Consider the following 25,578-nt stretch of genomic DNA (forward strand, 5'->3'; position numbering starts at 1 on the left):
ATATATATGCATTAGTAATGATATATATATATATATATATTGTAGTTATGTGTATATGTGTTTTATTAATTATAAATAATTTTATTTTAATATATATATATATATATTTGTATATATATGTAAATTTATATGTATATATTAATTTAAATACATGTAGATGAATATTTGGATATTTAATAATATTTTTAAATGTTGAGTCAGTAGTTTTTTGCTGAGTCAACAGTTTTTTTTGCTGAGTCAACAGTTGCGTTTGTTTGATTTGAAAAAAATTTAAAAATTTGGGTATTTATGTGGGAGTTTTGAAAAGTTCACGTATTTATATGATAATTTTATAATTCGGATATTTATTTAGGATTTTTGTAAAAATTCGGATATTTTTATGCGATTACCCCTTCAATTAACAATTTCCTACAAAATTCATAGGTTTGTCAGTTTTTCCAAAACAAAAACAACTAAGGAAATGGTGATATTTTCTTATTGATTTAAACGTCATGTTTCTAAATATTTGTGCATGTTTTTTACATTGGATGTTAAATTTTAAGTTATGTAATGATCAAATATTGATAATTATGTAGATTTTATTTGAGAAAATATGGTTTTGTAAATCCCTTGAAATTCTAACTTCTCCACTAAATTATAGTAAAATAACTGCATGCAGAAAATAAAATTTGTTTTTATATATAATTCTATACTGAAACAGAGATTCCAACGGTTTTCGATTTTTTTTTTCATTAGGAAAGAAAATAAATATAAAAGGGGAAAAAAAGACAAAAGGTAGATAATTACGACACGTCGTTCCAAAAAATGTTGTCGCGAGAAAACGACAAAGCAACGCAGTGACTTTATTAAAGCTTTTGTCTGTGTCGTTCGTCTAAAGATTCTCTAATAAACCTATCATGGTTCTCCATGGGATTAATTTAATTTTTTTTTTGGTTGAAGGATTAATTTAAATTAGTTATGGTAAATAGATCAAACACGACGACACATCATCATCAATGTTTCTCTATCAAAATTAACAAAAAAAAATCAATGTTTGCAAACTTTCGCAACCCAACAAACATAAGTTCGACGAACGCCATAAAAAATTATTTTGCAAATTTTTGATATTAAGTTAAGCAAAATCAATAATATCCAAAATTGTAATTCTTTTGTAAAAATAACATTTTATGAGAATGTCAGCGAATAATATGATTTGATTCTTATATATATATATAATTGATGATTATATAAGATTAGTTGTATAACTTGGATCAAATAATGCATGATGGATCGGATTCGGATTAATTAGCGTGTCAAGCTTTTTAAGCATGGGATAAGGCTATAATAAGTTTGTTTGGTTATTTGATTAGTGAATAAAGTGATATGCTTTTATGGGGGAGATCGAACGTGTTAATTTTGATCACGAATTATTTTACTAGCTAATCCGAAACAAATTCCGTTAAATTAATTATTATCTCAACTTTATAATAAAATGGGTCCAATGATAATAACAATAAAAAAAAAGGAATCGATGAAGAGACAAACGGTATCCCATGAGATCGAAAGCTTTTGCCAAATTGTAACGTACGGTTTTGGTGTAGAGTATTGTTCAACTTTTTCTCTAATGGAATATCTTCTACTACACCTACTTAGGATGTCAATTTAGATCCGAGGCCCGAAACGCGGCTCGACCTAACCCGAAAATTAGGAGTTTCGGGTATAAGTTTTTCGGTCCAAAAAAATCGAGTTTTCGGATCGGACTTGAATCGGATTTCGGGCTTAAATCGGACCGGTCCGAAAATCTGATATTTTTTTTTTAAAAAAGAAAAAAAGAAAGAAGATTTACAAATGAATTTATGTGGCTCGATCCGACCCGAACACGTTATATATAGGATCGAGTTTCAGGTTTAATTATATAGGCCCGAAAAAATCGAATTGAGGCCGAAACCTTTCGGACCAAGTGTAGGCTCGGACCGGATCGGGCCGGCCCGGGCCGATTGACACCCCTAATTACACCACAAACACAATTAATTTAGACGAATTATTATTATTATTATTATTATTATTATATAGTTTATATAAAATATTAGCCAAACCGTGAAATTACACAGCGTGACATTTTTTGGTATATTTATTTACAAAACACAATATTTTTTATAAGTTATAAATTAATCGTTGTTATTATTGATCATACAAAATTAAATAAGTCATCTTGTTTCTTTTTTGCGCAATTCCTAATTATATATATATATAAATACAACTTTAAATAGAATAAAAATTTAAACCAAATGGAAATTATAATAATATCTCGATCCAAACTTCTATGAGCGTATCATATGAATATCACAGTAGTGTGAGTAACAAACATGCTCTCTCTCTATATATATATACACTCCTAAACAAGATTTAGAATTATGGATCAATTCGATGGGTGGTTTATTGAAGAGCCGAGCTCTATGTCACCATCATCAACCATTTCACCAGCCTCCTCTTCAACAATTTCACCCCCTTCACGGTCTTGTTTGGACCGACCAGGCTGCTTATTACTGTCGATATTGTTGCTGCTGCTGCTGCTGTTGTTGTTGTTGCTGTTATCAACATCCAACTTGTTGTGTTTCTTCTGATCCTTCCTCTTGTCTCTGACTCGGTCATGCCATTGCCTCAATGCCCTTGCTATTTGTTCTTCCAAGATTGCGCTCTTGTAGCTTGACCCCATCTAATTAATCATCCACCAAACACATGCGTGAAATGAAATCCCATTTCTTTCTTTGTTTTTTTTAATCATTATCCTATTTACTAGCTAATTTACATTGCCAATAATATTCATGGTTGAAGTTATTTGTATAATAATATTATGGATTTTCGTTTTTTTGTTGTTGTTGTTATGGTATCCGAATTATTTTATCCGTTTAACCAATGGAACCCACCAAAATATCCCCTGCCATAATTAACGTAATGTAGCTGCACAAGACCTGGACAGTCACCCTGTAATGTCATCAAGAATCAAGAATCATGTCATTGCTAAATTGAAATATATATTACTATTATTAAACCAACATAACAATATAATGTTGCGCAGAGAAAGCGTATACGCGCAATAATTAAAATAAAAAAAGATATCGTGTGATGTGATGGTTATTAATATATATATATATAGCTTACGCTAACACGACTCGGGTGACGATGAACTCGGTGTGTTCATGGTAACAAGACTTTAACCCGAATTGCCACTGAAATTTCAAGAGTATTCCAAGAAAAATGTTATATATATATATATATATATATATAAAATAAGAAAATAAAATACGGATAATATCTTGCTTTATTAGATGTGTCTCTTTTCTACATATTTTTGTTGAAATCAAATAATGAAAACTCGAGGCAAATAATTGAAAGGATACTTACAGTGACCCATAGAAAAAATGACATCTCGAACGTGTTCTGAATCAAACAACAAGAAAAACAACTTCACTCAAATTTGTGTCGGAATTTTATTTATTTATTGGAAAATAAATCGAATAAATTTCGGAAACAGTTGAGTAAAAAAGCGCATACTAAAAACAGCGTGTAGTGCAGGAGGGTTAAGACGAAACGGGGATGACGGAACCAGAAATGCGTGTCGTTTGGCTCAACGAGAGGACTTCCTTTTATCACATGGCTTTGCTCTTTGATCTGAAGCGCCATCTTCGCCACGATCACTTCCAATTTCGTCCCCACAACCAAAACTATCTACACATACCCCATTAATTAATTAATAAAATCTATATATGTATAATATCCTATAAATATAAGTAAATATGCATTTATTTATAAAATGGATGACGTCTTGATAAAGAACAATTTAATGGTAATTTATTATGATAGAGATTAGAGAATATATATATATATACATACATACTTACAATCAGTGGTACAAATGACATCCAAAGGTATATTTGCCAACCTGTGACACGTCATTAATTCATTTTAGAAAAATGTGATGACGTGGACACTAAACATATTAACTTATGTGTGTGTATTTATATGCATGCATGTACAATAAATATAAGGCATATATTTGTAAAAGGAGTTTGATTCGGATAAAGTTACCATGAACGTCGAGGAGCATGAAGACGACCACTGTTAGCCACATAAGAGGACTAAAACAAATCGCAAATAAATATATAGTTAGATACAATTATAGACATAAAATATTTATGATTATGCACATATATATATATATATATATATATATAGTGTAATGCATTTTCAATTACGTGATTCCAACAACAGCTTTGAAATCGTCGTCCAACGATCTTTGTATATACTTTTGGAAGTTGAATGCGTTGTTGGACGATAGGTGAGCCTGCATTTATTTAGATTTTTATAGCGTCAAATCTATAATAAGTAATTAAATTTAAAAGAAATATATATATATATATATATAGAGAGAGAGAGAGAGAGAGAGAGAGAGAATATATAATACTAACAGAGATGAAGCCGTGTCGGAGAGTGAGATAGTCAACTTTGGCCACGGAGTGGAAGAATTGCCTTAAGAAACATTTCTAAGCGGATAAACCTTAATTAATCAGTTAGTGTACATATTACCCAAATATAGTCATTGTTTTTACTTAATAATAATTCAAATATATATATATATATGTATATATTATATAATAAAGATAAAAAAAAAAGAGATGAACTTACGATCCAAAGTTGGAATGATGTTTGAGTGCAAGAACTGAGGTGGCGACGAGCAAAGGTTGTTTGTCTTGTAATTCTAAATCTATTGGGATCTAAAACCAAACGACAGACGAAAACATTCAGAATACGGCACGCGTGCCGTCCTTAACATTGTGAAACGGAATACTTGCCGTTTCGCTTTAACCGAGACAAAAATCTCACCGTTTGCTGCCAGGTACTCCACCGTCTGTGTTTCCTTCTCCCAAGATTCCCATCTCCTCATCTACATTTTAAAAAAATACAATATAATGATGTACCATATTAGGTTTAATATTCTACTTATATATATATATATACATATATATATATATGTCATGAATAGAAAACACTTCAACAGACTACTTCAAAATATGGACATTGTGTGGTATTATCTATAGCTTCTATCCATCATATATAATTCGGCTGATTTTACATATAAATATATATGGATATTGGTTTTGTAATGTCATGAGTTATTTTGAGAAAAAGGAGGCAATGAGCCATTAATTGTAGAAAGGTGGGCCAACTGTTCAAGTTAGATGTAGTTGGGCCGTAGTTGGGCGGAAAGCTCGGTGAACATCCTCATTATAAAAAAAACAAAAGGGAAGCAATGAGGAGAGTGACTACCTTAGCCCTACCAAGGCCCATAGTGGCAAGGCTAAATACAATTTGCATAGCGGCCAGCACAAAGATGAAGAAACTCAGCTGATTCAACCCTTCTCGTGAAATTACTGGTGTATTTTTCTGTCATTATGTACACCCATAAATCAAAATCAATATATATATAGAGAGAGATTTCCTAATTTAATATTGGATTGATATATATATATATATATATATCCACTGTTATTTCTTGAAAGCACCATATAATTAAGGGCAGGAAACCTTGGAAGAGCATTGACCAGAGGCGGGATCATCACGAGTGCTTAGTTTGATTCTATGACAAGGCAGCATTCGATTGGCATACTTTGTGGGCACACAGATTTTAGAAACTGGTCCTTGAATCACCGTTAATATCAGCGACATGAACCCTAACACCATTAACACTGTCCATTCGAACATGTCAGATACATAACATCATCGTTTTCACAAAATAACCACAATTTGAAAAAGTAAAATGGCCATATCGCTGGAATCTCACCGAAGGTTTAAATGGCTTCAAATTTCATGATATATACATATATACATATATATATATATATATATATGTATATATGTATATATATGGTTTATCATTCTTGAACAATGCCTAATTAGAGGAAAGACAAAAAGGAAAGAGAAGTCCAACCTGATTTGAGTTTTTCTGTAGATTCAAGCAAGGATGTTTTCCTATGTTTCCTAAGTCCCTGCATGCACAAGATCCCACACGATATATATTATAAGATCCCATGATGATATTGGATCCTGTATATATATATATATGTATAACTTTTACACATCATCATCTAGCATTTTGAGTTGGTTGTCTAGTCCTTCGATCTTTTTGAATAGAACACCGGAATCGATTCTTTCAAGCTTATGTACGTACGTATGTGTGTGTATGTATATATATATATGTATGTATGTATGTATGCATGTATGTATGTATGTATGTATGTATGTAGCTTCAAACAAGGGATGGTCCCGAGTCTAGGGTGGATGTAGTCGGGCCGAAGGTTCGGGGAACCATCCTGTTTATAAAAAAAAAATGTATGTATGTATGTATATATGTATGGCTTACAATGGAAAGAAGATGGATGAGATGCTCGAGTAGAATAGAGACGGCGACGAAGACCAAGATAACAGTGGCTAGAGCCCAAGTGGGAGTCTCTTGAAGAGAACGAGCAGCCCCCACCGTCGTCGATTTGAATCCCCCTTCGTTGATCGCCATATCCTTGAGTCTTCCGGCGAATCTATGGTTTCGGACATGTGTATATATTTGTATATATAGATTAAAGGCAATATACCAATGAATAGTTGAAAAGAACAGAACAAAGAATTTGTCAAACCCTTTCAAGACTTTAATGTGTCATTTACTTCCAAGACTGCTGGGGAGTGGGGAAGGTTTTTCTTATACGCCCGTGCTGACTTCGTCCACTTATTATATATTAGTATTTTTTTAATATATATTTTCTGTAGGAATAATACGTACTCTACAAATTTTTTTTATAATATAGTATAATGTCTGCATATATACATATATGGTCAAGGTATACGTATTTGAGTGACAGGTTTAGGGTTTAAATATCTTCATAAAAAAATTGCAATGATATATGAGTCTGTATATTTAATATGTGTGACGAATCTATAATGATTCATTGGTCCGTCTATATGTTTTTTTTTTTGTTATTTTAATAGGCACGGACTTTCATGATATCGTAATAATGTATGAGAGACTGGTCCATCTAATCTTGTAGGATTGGATTTTCATGATCCCTCATATAATGACTTTCTTTCTTCTAAACAATAATTATGCATTAATTTGATGTCCAACCATATATCCCCCCCTGCAAAATTTGGAAAATAAAGAAGACGAAATTAATATTAAATATTAGGAGAGAATTTAATATACTAGTGTAAATAATATATTATATTTCTTATTTAAGAGTAAATTTAAAATATATATAAGCAAATTATATGGTCTTCATCTCTGTTGTTTGTCAATTTTGAAATGGGTTTGAGTATTTTTATTTTCCAACTAGAGTTAGTATTTTTTTGGTAATTAGACCCGAGATTCGAATTTCGGTCCAAACCCACCCAAAAAATATCGGATTTCAAATCTAATTTTTTTGTCTGAAAAAAATCAGGTTGGACTGAGTCGGATCGGTGTGAAAATCCGATATTTTTTTCTAAAAAAATAATTAAAAAATAAAGGAAAAATAAAATTATAAAGGAATTGGACGGATCGGTCCTGTTCGATTGGAGTCCGAAACTTCTAGGGTTGGATTTCGGACCGGGTCAACCCAATTGAGACCCCTAGTGTTTGTGTATGATCTCAGTGATGATTATGTTAACTGACCAAACTACCTTTGTGTAGTCAGTGTTGCATTAAACAACCACGGACCACCGTTGTCTCCTTTAAAGATAAAGCATAGACCACGTATTTTTTATTATTCATAATAAAAGTAAATGTTTAGGTCAATTTCTTTAGACTTAATACTCGAAAACTATTTTTCGCAAATATTAATTGTTTATTTGTTTTTGAAAAAGAAAAATTATGAGACAGTCTTTGGTCATCCTTTTCTCGCGGAAGACCAGACAAGCCTTCTCTAGGTATGATCGATTGTTGTTGTTTTTTTTTTTTTTTTTTTTTGGTTTATTTTTTTTTTTTTTGGCCTTTTCTTTATGTGTATTTAATTTTTGAAAATGTTGACCCTGAGATTTCCGACCGAAAGCGAATGTTAAATACATAGAATTTTTAGAATAAATGGTATAGACGGTTTAATATGTTATGTGCGAAATGGATCAATTCTTTATACCAATTTTTTATCGTTTTATGCGTTGATCTAGGGATATGAACGAGAATTAATCCGAATATTCAAGATTTTGAAGTATAATATCATTCAGAACATTCGTGTTCTATCTAAAAAAATACATAATTATTTATCTGATATATTATTAATCTATATAGTAATGATAAACAAACCCTAGAACCTAGCCATATCAGAATAAAATTTTGTTCGGCTCCAAAAGATGAAATGTCGTTTATATAATTAGAACAAGTCCTCGTTATGAATATTTGTGATGTTTTTATTCTTATAATCTAACTTTAAACAATTTCATTTAATTATGTATTTGTACGTAAAATTTATTTTGATTCGATTTCACCCGTGGTATCGTCCCACTGAATTCAGCCCTCTGGTTCAGACACAAAACTTACACCTGTCAAATACATGCACACAGACATCTGAGAATTTGTGTATCCTATATGTGCTTTTGTAAGTTTTTTTTTTATTTATTTATAAAAAAATAAATTTAACGATCTGGGTTTTCGAAGAGATGGATACAGCAGTGGTGAAGGGTTTGATAGAATTCTTTGAGCAATACTGCGTCGTTTTGTTCTTGGGTGCTTCCTCCTTGGTGGTCTTGACGGCGTTCGTAGTTCGCTACGTCGGCTGCGGCGACGGAGACGGTGGTGACCACAAGGACCGAACCGCTCGGCGTCTCCGAGCCTTGCATGGCTCTCCTCTCCGTCTCCATTGAATTTCGTGCCGCGAGATTGGTCGGAGCTGGGGTGGTATTTTCCATTTTTATCCAAGAGTTTTTCAATTTTTCCTCACATTGGCTAAGTTAGTGTTGAAATATAAAACTATATATCCATTACCCACCAAGGCAATTTAACAATATCAATTTAAATCTATGTAATGATAAAAGAGTATGGATATATATATACACACACATATTATAAAATGGAATATAATTGCGTGGAAAAAAAGTCAAACAGGAGCCGTTGGATCTTATCTACAAAAATAGATACTAGAAACCTAGAACTCTTCCGTGATCTTCACTTTTCATCACTAGCCTCCTCTAACCCAAATACCCCTAACTTTCACTTTATTTACACCCCTGCCCTTCCGCCCACCTCCATATCTCTCTCCTCGCATACGCCTGCCCTTTCCATTTTCCGTACAACAATGGCGAGAGGCTCTTCGCAGTCCCAATCCTCGACCTCCAGCGCTCGGCCCGGCCTCGCCGCGCCACGTGGATCCGCCGCCGCAACCGCCGGCATGCGTCGCCGGAGACTCGGTGGCGGAGGAGGAGGAGGGTCGTCCGGAGGATCCGCCGGAGCAGAGCCCAGCAACATGCTGAGGTTCTACACGGACGAGGCTCCTGGTCTGAAGATCTCGCCGACCGTCGTCCTCGTCATGAGCCTCTGCTTCATCGGCTTCGTCACCGCTCTTCACGTCTTCGGTAAGCTCTACCGCCACACAACCGGGTCCGACGCCCCCGATCCGACCCGGTAATCTTCGCGATCTGGTGATCGGCGGTTTTCCCCGGTTCTTCTTCTGGAATGGATTTTGTTTTTTTTTTGTTTGACGGTCCACGTAAACCTCTAAATGTTGAATAAAAAAATGTTACTTTTCGGCAATTGGGTCTTTTTCGAATCTAATATCTATCTCATTCACTGCTACAAAAGTAACTAGCATACGCAATGGGTAGATATAACCTAACCGGTTCGGTTTAGCAAGTAAACCGACATTGAATTATGCATCGCCGATCATTTTTTTTTGTCGGTTTGTATATATTTATGTAGGAGGAACGGATGTAGAGCACAATAAGCTTATGAAGATGGGTTCTTTATGTCAAGTGATTGTGTTGAAAAAAAAAAAAATTCTTTGGCATTACGAAGTTGACGGGGGAAAATTATATTATGAGCCCTAATCTTTTCACTTCAAACCATAACAAACCCTAAATTTTTGAAAATCAATATTAAACCCTAAAGTTTTGCAAATCTCACATCAAACCTTATCTTTTTTTAGTTTGATTTGTTTCAAACCATCAATAATAATAATAGAATAACAAGTACTTCTATTATCTATCAAATAACAAGTTATGAAACAACATCTAAACTTTTAAAATGTCGTGAAAAAGTTCACATCAAAATGTAAGTGTTTAATATGTGAACTTCAAAATTAAGGTTTGTTTTGATTTTTGTGGAAAGAAGTTAAGGTTTAATATATAAGTTTTATAAAATTCTTGTTATTAGTCAAAACCATGGGGTTTCAAATAGAAAAAAAAATCACAGAAATATGCATGAAGTTACCAAAAACATTTTCACAATTCTTTCATATACGTACATGAATTTTCATACTATTAAATTATTAATCGGTTCTCACCATCACTAAATAAAATAACGGCTAAAATACTATATTAAAAATAATAACATATCAAATACCTGAAGGAATCCAATAAAGTTTTTTTTTAAAAAAAATTGCGATAAAATATTCTTTTTTTAAAATTTAATAACTTGATATTTTTTTCTCAAACAAAGCTTAGGTATTTGTATATAGGCCCATAAGTATACATATGGGCTGAAGAGGTTAGCCCATTATGAGGAAATTAATGAATCCAAAGAAAGGCCCTCGTGAAAAAACTGAATTAAATATAATAAATATTTGAAACTGTAATTATATAATTCAAGTCCGTCGTTCACGCTCCGCGCCACGTTTGGGGGGAGAGAGAGAGAGGCCAAAAATGGAGGAGAGAGAGAAGGTGAGGGTTTGTGGATGAAGAAGAAAGGGAAGAATCGGTGAGGTCGAAGAAGAATGCGAAGGACGACGGAGGTATGACGGTGATCGATATCGTGTTCAGGGTCGAAGAGATCTGCAAAAGGTACGAGAAGTACGATGTCGACAAGCAGCGCGAGCTCGGCGCTTACGGCGACGATGCCTTCGCTCGCCTCTACGCCTCCATTGATTCCGACATCGAGGACGTTCTTCGTGTTCGTATCCTTCTCTCATCACTTTAGATTCCTTTCCATCTGCTTCTTCTTTTTCGTGAAATTTAGCGATCCTTCGTTTGAATTGAATTGGTTTCCGGCTTTTTCGCCGGGGAAATGTTTCGTTTCATGAGGAAAATATTTTCCAGGAAAGTGTGGGTTCTGAATGGAATTGCTTATATGATTTTTCTGTCGTCTGTGACTTCTGATTCAAGCTGATTTGGTCTGGATGATGACAATGTATAATCTTTCACATATTAAAATGTGTAATTGAAGGGGCTAACCTATGAAACCATATTGAGATTTTCATTCACGTTTGTTTCCTTTATTTATGCAAATATTTCTGTTTATGGATGGATTTCTTGACGATCATAGTTCAAAAACTGACAAAGACATGTTGAGTCATATATCCATAGCTGTCCAGAACCGAAACTGCGTGCTACTGTTCTGTACAAGCTCGATAAAATGTTGTATTTACTCCATAAGATGGGGACTGAAGAAAGCAAATTATAGAATTTGATCATAAGTTGAGAACTACTTTCCTGTTTTGCTTACTTAAAGTTCCATGAGAATTCATATCGGTTTAACGAATCAATGTGATTGAATTCACATCCATATCAATGGTGTATGCAGAAAGCAGAGTTGGCATCAACGGAGAACAATAGAGCTGCAGCAGTGGCCATGAACGCTGAGGTCCGAAGGACAAAGGCGCGTTTAGTGGAAGATATCGTCAAGCTTCAGAAATTGGCTGCAAAGAAGGTCCATACGAATCTTTTTCACATTTTAATTTCCTTTCAAGAACTAGCGCCTGGAAAGTACTGAAACTTTTGTGGAAATTATTGGTACACAGTTCAAAGGGCTTTCGAAAGAGGAACGAGAATCCCGTTGTGATTTGGTTATTGCATTGGCCGATAGGATTCAAGAAATACCAGATGGGAATGCAAATGCAGCCAAACAAGATGGAGCCTGGGGAGCTTCAGCACCTAACAAAATCAAGTTTGACCTATCAGGTTTTTGTCCCAGCCATTTCTTTTCTCTTGTCCTGAAACTATAGCTTTTACCTGATTATAATCTCTTCCCTGGTGACCATCAGAGGAAGACATGAACGAGGGTTTCTTCCAGCAAACTGAAGAATCCGACCAGTTTAGGCAAGAATATGAAATTAGGAAAAAGAAACAGGCATGTAAAATCCCACATCATCTGCTTTCTTTTCTTCCATCTGTAAGAACTTGAGTTGCCATATCGATGCTGGTTTCGCTTATTGATTCTTGTTCTCCGTGAACTTGGTGTCTGTAGGACGAGGGTCTTGATGTCATATCAGAAGGCTTGGAAGCACTGAAGAATTTGGCCCATGACATGAACGAGGTTTGTTGCTTCCTCAACCTTGCCCTGTTTCTTATCCATTCAGCCATGGACGAAGACTTCACATCTTTGGATTTCAGGAACTCGACAAGCAAATTCCGCTGATGGACGAAATCGAAACAAAGGTGACATTTCCCACTTCTATCGATCGATTAACAGAAAATGCAGAGGACGACGCCAAACGATAGCTTTCTCGTCGTTCTTGTAGGCGGATAAAGCAGCTTCGGATTTGAAGAACACCAACGTCAGACTCAAGCAGAATCTTACAAAGGTAAAATTAAAAAGAACCAAAGATTGAAACTTTTACGATCCAATATGTTAGTTATCTCACAACAGGCATGTATATATACATATACATATGCTTGGATTTGCATATACTTCAGATGAGGTCCAGTCGTAACTTCTGTCTCGACATAATTCTGCTCTGTGTGATCCTCGGAATCGTCTCTTACATCTACAAGTAAGCCTCTTGTTTACTTCAGATTCTCATGAGAGTTAAAAGGGCTTTTGGGTTTTTCTATTAATATGTTTCTTGGCCAATTAATTTTCAGTGCTATGAAATGAGAGAGAGCAGCTACAAGAAGAACAACATTGTGGCCGTTGCAAAAATTCTGGTAACTTTGTGTCAGGAAACACTTTTATTTTGCAAAAAACTTGGTTTTTTTTTTAAACCTAAGAAAGAGGAAACTGTTTGTCTGATGGGTAATAATCATCTACTCATTTGAGAAGTGACTTTGTGATAAGTAAAGACTGTGATTGTGTTCCGAGTGGAAACTAGTTTATAATTATAATATATATATATATATATATATATATATATATAAAGTGTGGTGATTGTGAAACTAATGATGGAGAGAATTGAAAGAGGAAACCATTATGATTGAGATGTTTGTGTAAATATGTATAAAATGGGTTTATTATAGGGTTAAGATATTGATTTTAATTGAAAATAGATTTCATTTTATACATACATATATATAGATATATGTAATGCGTGTGGAAAGTGGGTATGCGTGTAAGTTGATGTCAAGGAATTGGTGCAAAGACTTGACTAGTAGTGTTTGGAAGGGAGAGTGATGTAACACAGATGGCCATGTGCCCATCTCACTCTCCATCTCTATATTTGTACTTGTACTGTCTCTGCATCGCCGGTCGATAATGCCTTTGAAATCATATATTATTTTTTTTTATAATTATCTTCACGTATTAAGTTAGGTGAAAAAAAATTATTTAAGTATAGTGTGTAGTCTAATATTTAACTTGATGTGATTTTTATTAAACCAAATCTATTAAATTCAAATAAATATATCACTAATCGTTAAAAAAAATCTGGATTAAAAATAAATTTAGTAAAAATATTTTTTTTAAAACGAATATGAAACAACGAGATTTGATATAAAAATTAATAGGTATTATTATTTAATATATATATATATATATATATATATATAAAGATTGAATATAAAAATAACGAAAGCCAACATTGAATAAAACCTGAAATATTCACAATGATAAATGGCAAAGAAGTTATTCGAATTGCATGGCCTCGTCGTAAATATCTTTTGTCATATTATTTTTAACTTCGACGAATATACGACTGTTTATAATGATATAGAAATAGAACTGTTTTTGGTTGTCATGTAAATTAGAAGTGAGAGGAAAGGACCACACACACATGACACATGCATACAGAGATTCGTTTTTTATTTACCCATTGGTGATGGAATTTAGATTTTTAATACCCATATATATATATATATATATATATATATATATTGCAGTATATACAACCTTACACGCGCATGTGTGTGCATGTAAGGAAAAGGGAAGGCTTTGTTCGAAACTTTCATGTTACATGTGTGTGTATGTCTGTATGTGTGTATATATATGTATAGGTTTTGAAGAAGTAATTGAAAGAGACCGTGCAGGAGGACCAACCAAATACAAAGTAACAAATGAGAAGTATCTTGTTCTCTTAACCAACAAGATCCAAGGGCTTCCTCCCAAAATTGGTTTCCGATTATATAGATAATATATATATATATATATATATATATATATATATGGGGGGGGCGTGTGTGTGTATTTACATGTGTTTGTTAGAATTAAAAGTTTTGTTCTTATATATACATATATATGGATAATAAAAGAATAGAGGAGACAGAGACCTAATCCTCTTCTTTTATGTCCGTGGAACATACATATATATATATATATATACGTATACTTGTTGTAGAAGTACTGAAATGGTGTCCATTTGGATGTCACGAATATATACCTTACAAATACGTACACTATGCATGCGCATGCACATAGCATATACACTATGCACACGTCAATAGAACGGCTAGATTCTGTGGAATATATTATTATGGTCCGTCACATGAGTCGTACACAAGCCTCAATTCTGTGTGTTTATTAGATCTGCTTAAACATATAGATAACTCGAAGTTCTATAAGGTACTCCACCGTCTGTGTTTCCTTCTCCCAAGATTCCCATCTCCTCATCTACATTTTAAAAAAATACAATATAATGATGTACCATATTAGGTTTAATATTCTACTTATATATATATATATACATATATATATATATGTCATGAATAGAAAACACTTCAACAGACTACTTCAAAATATGGACATTGTGTGGTATTATCTATAGCTTCTATCCATCATATATAATTCGGCTGATTTTACATATAAATATATATGGATATTGGTTTTGTAATGTCATGAGTTATTTTGAGAAAAAGGAGGCAATGAGCCATTAATTGTAGAAAGGTGGGCCAACTGTTCAAGTTAGATGTAGTTGGGCCGTAGTTGGGCGGAAAGCTCGGTGAACATCCTCATTATAAAAAAAACAAAAGGGAAGCAATGAGGAGAGTGACTACCTTAGCCCTACCAAGGCCCATAGTGGCAAGGCTAAATACAATTTGCATAGCGGCCAGCACAAAGATGAAGAAACTCAGCTGATTCAACCCTTCTCGTGAAATTACTGGTGTATTTTTCTGTCATTATGTACACCCATAAATCAAAATCAATATATATATAGAGAGAGATTTCCTAATTTAATATTGGATTGATATATATATATATATATATATCCACTGTTATTTCTTGAAAGCACCATATAATTAAGGGCAGGAAACCTTGGAAGAGCATTGACCAGAGGCGGGATCATCACGAGTGCTTAGTTTGATTCTATGACAAGGCAGCATTCGATTGGCATACTTTGTGGGCACACAGATTTTAGAAACTGGTCCTTGAATCACCGACGCTCTCTCTCTATTTCTCTCTCTACATATAGATACAAATATATAGATTATCTATACACATATATATAGATAAATATCAAATCATCTGTAAAACTCAAAGTAAAACGGGCGCTGCAAAGAATATATATATCTATTTTAGTAAAAAAAAAATGTCACATTCCATTAGAATAATATAGTTTTAATAAAATTGTGCTTAAATGATGACTGGTTTTATTCGAGAGTTTGGTAGAATATATCGAATATATATCAGTGAATATTTAATAAAATCATATATATTGGATGAGACCAATTGAATAACTTTTGTGGGAGACATACATTAGGCTTTGTTATGAAAAGGAAAAATTGCACATGAAATTGAAAACAACTTCACACTGATTATTTCAGGACATACGACAGGAATCAAAAAAAGGCATCTTTCTGAATCCTACAGTAACACACACACACACACACACATATATATATATATTGTATGGGGTTGTATGTATGTATGCGTTGCTCATAGCTTTGGATTGGTTGTATCAAATCTCTTTGATGTTAGATATTTAAAATTTGAAAATAAATAAAGAAAAAAAAGAAAATTATATAAGAGGAAAATAGATGCCCTTCCTTATCTTCAATGGAAAAAATAATTGGTGTTCAGAAATTCTCTAATCACCAATAATTTTATGTTCTTTTATTCGCTTTCAAACATTGTATACATTATGTGTATAGAAAAAGGGTAACATATTACATCAATTATTTATGCAGGTGTGTCACACCCTTTTACATATGACAAAAATAAATTGTTTTTATACAAGAGCCAACAAATTCAAGTTCAAATTTTAAAAATGAATATCATTTCATTATCGCCAGCACCAATAATTAGCCAAAAAAAATACACCCGAAGTAACAAACTATAGATTGTGTTTAATAAAAAAAAAACATATATACAGACATATCAAAGAATATGAGTCACTCAAATGTATCCCCACTCCCATTTTGATTTTACTTTTCTTATAAATTGACAGGATTTAGAAGAAAAAAAATATCAGTTCACACTATAAAAATATATAGTTATACTACAAAATCATGAACAAATTTATATATATATATATATCCTCTCTTTTTTCTTCTTTTTTTTACCCTCTTTTCCTTTTTCTCTATATATTATATAAATTAACATTTCTGAATTTTGATACCACAAAACCATGAATAACAAAACTAAGATTGATAAATCTCAAAATTTCAGGGGAAAAAAAAGGGGAAACGTTCTTGATCTGGAGGGAGAGATGGAAGACTACGGAAGAGGACAGCAGTCATTTCTTGTCTTTTTGCATTTGATAATTAGATTTCCTTTTTTTCCCCCGGTGGGGGACCCATTTCCCGAACCCCTCTCACGGGTCTCTCTCTCTCTCTACATTTATATACACATAATACACATATATATATATATATATATATATATATATTGGTTCTATCGTCAATGTCATTAAAGAGAGGTAGCAAGCATAATTAGATGTATGAACTTAAATTAGATGATTGAAAGAGATGTGTTCTCAATTAGCTAATCTCAATTTTAGAAGACACATCGGATTTAATTCCACCAATGATGAATCCATAATTTATATAACATCGAAAATAATATAGCAGAAAGCAGATTTGTTTTCCAAGTTAATCTACTAACTGAAAATTTAATGGAAATTTTTTTTTTTTGAGATTATGATAAGATCAACAAGGATGTGATTCTATATATATATATATATGTACGTATGCATGTATCCCCTACCTTTATATATATGTATGTATGATTATTGATACATTTGATGTCTTCAAATGTAGTTATGGCTTAATTAACCATGACATGATGGGTTTTTTTTTACCGCATTATAAGTTTGATTGCTGGCTGTAAAGGCAACTTCCTTTTTCTCGTCTTTGCCCTTTTTACATGGCTTTTTACTCTCTCTCTCTAAATCTTTCTTTCTTTTTATATGCTTTTGATCTCACTTGGGAATGTCCTGTACATACACATGTACAATGTTGCCATATTTTTATGTTTTTTTTTTGGTTCTTTAATTCTGTTACTAGCGAGTGAATAAATACGATTTTAGGACATGGATTTGATTGATGCCTCTTAAATATTGATTATTCGATTAGCTTTGATTAGTACTTTTAAAAGGTGCATCTTCATTATGATCCATGGTTACTATTTCCTGTGATATATTTTGAACTTTATATTATGAAATATTCAATTTTTTTTAACTATAAAGTTTTATTGTTGAAATCGAGAGCTTGGAGATCAATTCCTTTTCTATGATACCATTCTGAATTTAATTATCTTATGCATTGGTTCATGAAAAAAATCAGATTTTTGTTAAAAAAAATATTACCAAATCAAATTAAACCGAATCAAATCAAACCGAATCAAAACGGTCTATAAACGAACTATATACTAAATAGAACTATCAGAAATACATAAATACACATAATAGGGTTGGTAACATTTCGTGTGTTTTTTTCCATATTAAAACTTTATTTTATAGATCAATAGTGTTAACTTACAAATTAACATCGCTTAGTTTTAAAGATTGACGTACATCTCCTATATATATATGTCGATACATATAGATGCATGTGGTGTTGGATAGACTGTGGTCCAGTTCGAGTCTCTCGCTGACCGACTTTTTTAAGATATCATGTCGTGCGCGTCTCAGAGAGAGAGAGAGAGAGAGAGAGAGAGAGAGAGAGAGAGAGAGAGAGATTCCCTCTCTCGCCAGCTTTCTTTTTGGTGTTATCCTACAAGACTCTATGCAAAGTGAACAAATTTCGCTATCAGAACAAAAATATAATAAAATTCATGAAAAAGGTTTATAATTTTTTCTTTCACATCAACGACCCCCCAAAAAAAAAAATCGAACCTTTTTTTAAACTTTCTTGGAGAGGAAAAAAAAAACCCTTCTTTTCAACCCCCAATTAAAAAAAATTCCAATCTTGAATATGTCTCTTGCTGTTTCTTGGCCTTTGTAGGATGAAATTTTACTGAAATTATATAATCAACACTCCACATGCTCTCTCTCTCTCTCTCTCTCTCTGTCTTCTTATACTCCGAGTTCTTACCTTGTTTTGGTAGAGATTTCTAAGACAAATTAAGTTAGTTTCTATATATCTGTCTGTGTTCCTGTTTTGTCCTCTTACCTCGAATCTCTGTCAACCACACCAAACATGATGATGCCAGATGATCATCTCCATCTCCCATTCCCTAATTTCGTTCATCAACAAGAACCCATCAACCCAAATCCAAACCAAAACCCTAACCCTACCTCCGCAAAACCATCCAAGAAGAGAAGAAACCTCCCAGGAACACCAGGCATGTATACATACACATATATGTGTGTGTAGATGATATATATGTGTTTGAAGTGATGCTCTAGAATCCAAATCTTGAATCTTTTCTTTGATTTCTTGATGTTTTTTTTTTTAATTTTGCTTCTTGATCAAATTAAGCATACAGTTTTCTCCAAATCTTGGATCATTTATGCGATATTCCCTTCTTGACGGGTTTGTTTTTCTTGGTCTTTGTTCGAACCAAAACCAGATCCAGATGCAGAAATCATCGCTCTATCCCCAAAATCCCTCATGGCGACGAACCGATTCGTCTGCGAAATCTGCAACAAAGGGTTCCAGAGAGACCAGAACCTGCAGCTTCACCGAAGAGGCCACAACTTGCCATGGAAGCTGAAGCAAAGGACGAACAAGGACCAAGTGAAGAAGAAAGTGTACGTATGCCCCGAGAAAAGCTGCGTCCACCACGATCCTGCTCGAGCGCTCGGAGATCTTACAGGAATCAAGAAACACTACAGCAGAAAACATGGAGAGAAGAAGTGGAAGTGTGAAAAGTGTTCCAAGAAGTATGCTGTCATGTCCGATTGGAAAGCTCACAGCAAGATTTGTGGAACCAGAGAATATAGATGCGATTGCGGCACCCTCTTCTCCAGGTATATACATCTATATATATATATAAGAGTATCTGAACCTTTTGGCCGAACTATATATATATATATATAGATGTGTGTGTGTGTGTGTGTGTTCATATACATACGCACATATGTTTGTTTGTGGGTTTGTCTTTGTTTGCGTTATGGTGTGTGTGTGTGTGTATATATGCACAAATTTAGTATAGTATTTGATGTGTCTCGATTTGCATGTACGCGTTGTCTCAAGTGCTTTACAAGTATTCATCTTCAGAACCTTAACTGAAAACCTAGGAACTGAGTTCCAAATGAATCTGTAATAAATTCAGAAAAAGACGTTTGTAGTAATGTTAAATACGCAGATTCTTGGCTTGTAGCTTGTATTTTTGCACCACGAATGTTTACTCTTGGACTCTTTCTGGACAATACGAATAACGATGGCACAAAAACAAAGGTTACCCTATGATTAGAACATGATGGTCATGTCGTGATATATAGGTTTAATTTTCAAGACGACTCATATATAAAGGGCATGTGTATACGTACATTTACATTGTGTATTAATGTATATATATACACACATGTATACGATTGATTCAGTACTTGTTTTGATTAATGTAATTTGAACACAGGAAGGACAGTTTCATCACTCATAGAGCCTTTTGCGACGCTTTGGCCGAGGAGAGCGCGAAGTTCGCCTCGGTTCCGCCGTCGGTTCCCACCAACATCAATCATCAACATCAACCACCGAACGCCACTCCTTCCCAGTTGGATCCTACCCTCATTGGACATGGCCTCAATCTCAACGGAAACACCAATGTCTTGTTCGGACAAAGCTACTACACTGCCAGCGCTGGTCTTCATCCCGACCAGATCTCACCGCCTATGAACATTCTCGCGTTGTCTTCCTCCTCCCCTCGTGGCACGTTCGAATCTCTTCACAATCTATGGCAGTTGCAAGGACAGTCTGCTTCTCATCAATGGCCGCTCAATAGCAATCCCAACAGCAGTTTACAAAGGGGACTGATGCCCAAGAATCAAGAAGATGAGATCAAGAAAGGAAGTGGTGGCAGTGGAAGTAGAAGTTTGAACCCGATGACGGATCCGTCTTTATCTTCTCTGTTCACGCCGACCAACAATAACCAGAACGTTCAACAACAAGCAGCTTACATGTCGGCTACCGCCTTGCTTCAGAAGGCGGCTCAAATGGGGTCGACAAGATCGAATTCAAACGGTACAACCGCTGCTTTCGGGCTAATGACTTCTTCTCTCTTCAACAACACGCAACCAAACACGAATTCTATCAAGAAACGAACAGATACTACGGAGAATAATCAAGATTCAATGGCGAATATGAAGAACAAAGCTTCAATGCCTTCTTCGAGTGTGGGTGAAGCTGGAGGATTGACAAGAGACTTTCTTGGAGTGGGAAGACATGAACAACAACAACAACAACACCGTCTTCATCATCATTTGTATCCGTCAAACGGGGCATTGATGTTGAAACAGAACCAACCTGGCTTTGGTCCAGCCACTGCCGGCTCAGCCGCCATAGACATGGGCTCTACGTTGTTGAAGTAGAAGGTATGGCGGATATCGATGTGAGTTTTTTCGACAATCTAAATGGTTGGAACCAAAGTACTTTCGTACGGACAATTATACGGAAGAGTAGGTTTTTATAATGCTACTCATATACAGCGATCACGTAAGGGCATCTTGTTTGTAACTTTCGTGTAATTGCAGAAACGAAGGAGGCTAAACGAGAAAGTGTAGCGAAAAGATGGGGGCAAGGAAAAGTTAGGCTCGGAGAGAATTTCTGAGTCAACTCAATGCACTAGACCGGGTCAACTCGGTTGACGAAGATGAAAAAATATTTTGGGTCCACTCGCTGCATGCATGGGGAAACCATTGGCCATGCATGGCATTGTATGTACTTTCCTTATGTTTCTCGCTTTCTAATTAGTGTGGAGGAAAAATCTCTTGTTTGGAATAATTTTGTGAAAAAGAAAGACCGAGGAGCAGTGTGTTGTGTTACCGCATTAATTAAATATTCGTGTAATCGAAAAATTAAATTTCATTTATACTAGTTTACTAAACTACGTAGATTTTAAATCTTTGATTCTAGTATATAATATAAATATTTGCTAGTTTTTTATTCGAAATTCAATTAGAAATATATATATTGTGGCGGCATATATACTAATTAAATATAACGGAATACTACTGCACAAGCTTTTTGGATTTTTTGTGTTCATATATATTTTAAATATACATATATGTATACATATATATATATATATGTAGTTGCAAGGTAGATCTATTATGTTGTTTGAAAAAAGGGATAAGGACACCGACACTTAGATAAACTATCAATGTCACATACACTCACATATTAGAATTGCGGTTGTACTATCAATTACAAGGCGTTTTTCTATAAATAATTTAATTTATAATTATTAGCAGCGAGTGAGATTGAAAAGAAAAGAAAAATTAGAGTGGTAACTAATTGGTTACATTTATATAATATATGACATTGAGTTATCTTATAAAATTAAACCGTTCAAATTTTATTTTATTTTACGTGGCTTCCATATCTTTAGCAATATATATCTAGCTAACTCATAATTTTCCTTGAAAATTAAGATTCAACAATATAATAAACCCATAGACATAATCATACATTGATACAGGCAGTCTCATATGATATAATTAGAAAATATAATTATATAATATTGCCAATAAAATCTTCGAACAAGAACCTTAAAAAAACAACTTTCGGACAAGAACGAACTTTGAAAAACACAAACTGATTTAACACAGAAAAGAAAAACAGCGAAAATTAAGAAACGAAAGGAATCTCACTCACGCGATGATTGCGATTATAAACACCCAACAATTTCTTAATTTTTTTTTTCACAAATAGAACCATACAAGAGAAGCAATGAAGAAGCAAAACGACAACGTTTCACGGACAGGGCCGACGACAGGCGGAGCTAACGAGGCATCGGCCGGAGAATCGTCATCGGGGCTATTTGCGTGGCTCTTCTTCTTCGACTTGACCACCGACGGAGCCGGCGACGGAGCCGGTGGACGAGGATCAAATACCTGCTGAGGCCGCAAAACCTGGTCGATCTGTACAGATTTTTAAAGTTAGAAACTTTTGGATTATTTTCGATATTCGTATGTACTAATATTAAATTAAGTTGGACGTATTATGTATCAATTTTTTTTAATAGATTTTATGCTCTAATGATGAGTCTAATTAACATTTTCGTAAAAAAACGATAAATATTGTGTAGGTATATTTAGTAATTTTTATTTATTTTATGAATAAAAATTAAAATTAGTAAAAGCCATTTTTTTATATATATATTTAGTGTTTGTCACAATTAGACCCCACGATTTCTCAAGGCAAATTCTTATAGCCCATTTTGCGAAAATATTTTTATAAATCTAGAAAATCTTTTGAATTCATTAACCATGTCTAATGGATCAATGTACAATGGAACCATATATAATATCAATTTATTCGGTTTCATATCCTTGTGAATTCGACATGTCAGAGTTTCAAAATTTATATTTTCAAAATTTATTAACAACCACCACTTTTAAAATAAAAATAAAAATAAAAAGAGAAAAAGAACCTGGTAAATCGCGAGCTGGGCATCGCTGTAAACATTGCCGGAGACAGAGGTGTTGGTGAGGCCGGACGTGAGATTTACGGAACTGCCGTTGGTCGTGACGTTCAACGGAAAATGCCCGTCGGCGGAATCTCCGGCCTGAGTCCGGAGAGGATTACTCACCGTCTGGAAATTAGAAGAAGATATGAACGTTGGTATGACGTGGAACTGAACCAGCTCCGTCTGCTGCTCGTCCGTGAGGGAATTCAACGTTCCGGATTTCAGAGCCGAGAAGGCCGAGTCGCTCGGGGCGAAGATCGTTATCCCGTTGTCGGAGTTGTTCAGCTGTCCGTACAGCTGGCTGGCCACTCCGGTGGCTTTCAGGAGGCGTATGAACACTGTGAACTGCCCTGCTTTTTCTAGTATCTTTGTGACGTTTGTGGGGCCAGGAGGCGCCGGAGCCATCGCCTGAGACGGCTGGGTTAGGGCTCCGGGGAATGTGGCGGCGGCGGCGGCCAGGAGGAGGAGGACGGTGGCCGGAGAAATGTCCATGGACGTGATATTCTATTCTATGTATGAGGATGGTTGAGTGTGTTTTCTTTCTTCGTTAGGGTTTTATACGTGAGTTTGGAGTGTGGGGAATTTGATTGGTTAAGGGGTCGTAATTTTCATGATTAATACTCCAATCTAAATCCAAATCTAATAATATTATCAATCAATAATGATTTGATTTTGCGAAAATTCCATCACACCTTCTTGGGGTAAAAATATTTGCTTATTTATTATACACTTTATAGATTTTGGACTGATGATGATTAATAGGGGAATATATTATGGTTAGGCTAATGATTTATTTGTATGAATAATAAGAAAATTAAGTTACCACTCAAGATTTGAGATTAAGTTTTTATTCATTTTGGTAGTCTGGATTATCAATGTGAATCAAATGAGATATATAGCTGTATCAAAATCAAATGAAAACAAAATTTTAAATGGAAAAGTTCAAGTAAAAATATGAACAAATTAAAATAAAAAATGATAAAAACAAGTCAAAATAAACAATTTTTTTATACAAAAAAAAATAAAAGCAAACAGAACTAAATTCAAAACAAGAATTTAATGGGTATAGAATTTACAATAAAAAAATGCTAAAAAATTGCTAATCAAATTTGAATAGACATACAAAATATTAATATAATAATGAATTGGTAATAGCAAAAATTAACGAGAAAATAAGCGAATTATTTGGTAATTCCTTAGATACTTTGATGGGAAACTAAGGAGAGTGATATGATAACGGAAAGAGCAACTTGCAACTTTGCTTTGAAAATAAGATTTAAAAAATAAAATCCAGGAATTTTGATGTGTGGTGTGGGCTCTATTTTCGGCCAGTCTGTAAAGCTTGTCTAACATATTTTATATATTTTTATTTATATTTTTGTTACCGGAATTTCTTAATTTTTTAGATCAGATTACTCTTGAAATTATTTACATTATACATATAGATTGAAACTAAATGCTTTGATTGAATAGTACAATTTACTATTTTCCTTCTCAATCACTTCAAAAAAATCCTCGAATTCCAACGGATTTGTCCGTTGGAAAATTTTCAACGGATTTTCAACGACGTTTCAACGACGATTTCCGTTAAAATTCTGTTGAAAATTTCCAACGGGTATCCGTTGGAAACACCCGTTGGAAATTTTTAATGGAATTTTCAATGTATTCAATTGAAAAATTGGGTTGAAAATTTCCAACGGTATTTCCAACGGATATCCGTTGAAAATTTTCAACGGATTAACGTTGGAAAAATCGGTTGCAAATTTTTAACGGAATTCCAACGGATATTTGTTAGAAAACAATTCCAACGGAATTCCAACGGATGCCGGTTGGAATTTTTTTTGGAAATTTTTTTTTAAAAAATTTCAACCGAATTCCAACGGATACCGGTTGAAATTTTTTTTGAAAATTTAAAAAAAAATTCCAACGGACATCGGTTTGGAAATTTGGATTTTAATTGAAAAATCAATTGAAATATATATATATATATATATTCGAATTCATATATATGTATGTATAATATATATTTGTTATGTATATATAAAATATATATACACAAAATATACATGTATTTATATATATATATGTATGTATAATGTATATTTGTTATGTATATATAAAATATATATATACAAAATATACATGTATTTATACATATATATACGTATAAATATATAAAAGACTCGTATATTTAAATATATATATACATACATATA

The 25,578-nt window shown here is 33.8% G+C and overlaps 5 protein-coding genes and 1 long non-coding RNA gene across 7 annotated transcripts; 3 read left to right on the plus strand and 3 right to left on the minus strand.

The window, feature by feature from the left end:
• Window positions 1-2,257: 2,257 nt before the first annotated feature.
• On the minus strand, window positions 2,258-6,580 carry LOC104799492 (MLO-like protein 3). The gene is made up of 15 exons (XM_010522054.1): window positions 6,401-6,580; window positions 5,969-6,026; window positions 5,566-5,726; window positions 5,308-5,424; window positions 4,864-4,924; window positions 4,666-4,754; window positions 4,449-4,523; window positions 4,236-4,324; window positions 4,069-4,118; window positions 3,882-3,922; window positions 3,535-3,708; window positions 3,385-3,420; window positions 3,142-3,209; window positions 2,907-2,964; window positions 2,258-2,695 (listed from the first exon to the last, which is right to left on the minus strand). The coding sequence occupies exons 1-15, from the start codon at window positions 6,548-6,550 to the stop codon at window positions 2,399-2,401; spliced, it is 1,524 nt and encodes a 507-aa protein (XP_010520356.1). The 5' UTR covers window positions 6,551-6,580; the 3' UTR covers window positions 2,258-2,398.
• A 2,063-nt stretch (window positions 6,581-8,643) lies between these two features.
• LOC104799494 lies at window positions 8,644-9,818 on the plus strand. The gene has a single exon (XM_010522055.2). The coding sequence runs from the start codon at window positions 9,024-9,026 to the stop codon at window positions 9,621-9,623; it is 600 nt and encodes a 199-aa protein (XP_010520357.1). The 5' UTR covers window positions 8,644-9,023; the 3' UTR covers window positions 9,624-9,818.
• A 995-nt stretch (window positions 9,819-10,813) lies between these two features.
• On the plus strand, window positions 10,814-13,253 carry LOC104799495 (syntaxin-72). Its single transcript, XM_010522056.1, has 9 exons — window positions 10,814-11,101; window positions 11,732-11,857; window positions 11,949-12,108; window positions 12,192-12,277; window positions 12,395-12,463; window positions 12,541-12,585; window positions 12,669-12,731; window positions 12,844-12,920; window positions 13,012-13,253. Exons 1-9 carry the CDS (start codon window positions 10,946-10,948, stop codon window positions 13,022-13,024), a joined length of 795 nt encoding a protein of 264 aa, XP_010520358.1. The 5' UTR covers window positions 10,814-10,945; the 3' UTR covers window positions 13,025-13,253.
• Window positions 13,254-14,918: 1,665 nt separating this feature from the next.
• Window positions 14,919-15,728, minus strand: LOC104799496. The gene is made up of 3 exons (XR_769586.1): window positions 15,610-15,728; window positions 15,352-15,468; window positions 14,919-14,968 (listed from the first exon to the last, which is right to left on the minus strand). It is a non-coding gene; the product is annotated as an uncharacterized LOC104799496 (long non-coding RNA).
• Window positions 15,729-18,714: 2,986 nt separating this feature from the next.
• Window positions 18,715-21,763, plus strand: LOC104799497 (protein indeterminate-domain 9). Of its 2 annotated transcripts, none has more exons than XM_010522059.2 (4): window positions 18,715-19,078; window positions 19,307-19,706; window positions 20,315-21,283; window positions 21,426-21,763. In XM_010522059.2, the coding sequence occupies exons 1-3, from the start codon at window positions 18,934-18,936 to the stop codon at window positions 21,261-21,263; spliced, it is 1,494 nt and encodes a 497-aa protein (XP_010520361.1). In that variant the 5' UTR covers window positions 18,715-18,933; the 3' UTR covers window positions 21,264-21,283; window positions 21,426-21,763. The 2 variants fall into 2 exon arrangements, with proteins under 2 accessions (XP_010520361.1, XP_010520360.1); XM_010522058.2 differs by having other exon boundaries at window positions 18,717-19,078; window positions 20,315-21,266.
• A 663-nt stretch (window positions 21,764-22,426) lies between these two features.
• LOC104799498 (fasciclin-like arabinogalactan protein 12) lies at window positions 22,427-23,899 on the minus strand. The gene is made up of 2 exons (XM_010522060.1): window positions 23,327-23,899; window positions 22,427-22,814 (listed from the first exon to the last, which is right to left on the minus strand). Exons 1-2 carry the CDS (start codon window positions 23,852-23,854, stop codon window positions 22,596-22,598), a joined length of 747 nt encoding a protein of 248 aa, XP_010520362.1. The 5' UTR covers window positions 23,855-23,899; the 3' UTR covers window positions 22,427-22,595.
• Window positions 23,900-25,578: the final 1,679 nt, after the last annotated feature.

The sequence above is a fragment of the Tarenaya hassleriana genome, unplaced genomic scaffold, assembly GCF_000463585.1.
Source record: "Tarenaya hassleriana unplaced genomic scaffold, ASM46358v1 Cleome6, whole genome shotgun sequence".
NCBI lineage: Eukaryota > Viridiplantae > Streptophyta > Magnoliopsida > Brassicales > Cleomaceae > Tarenaya > Tarenaya hassleriana.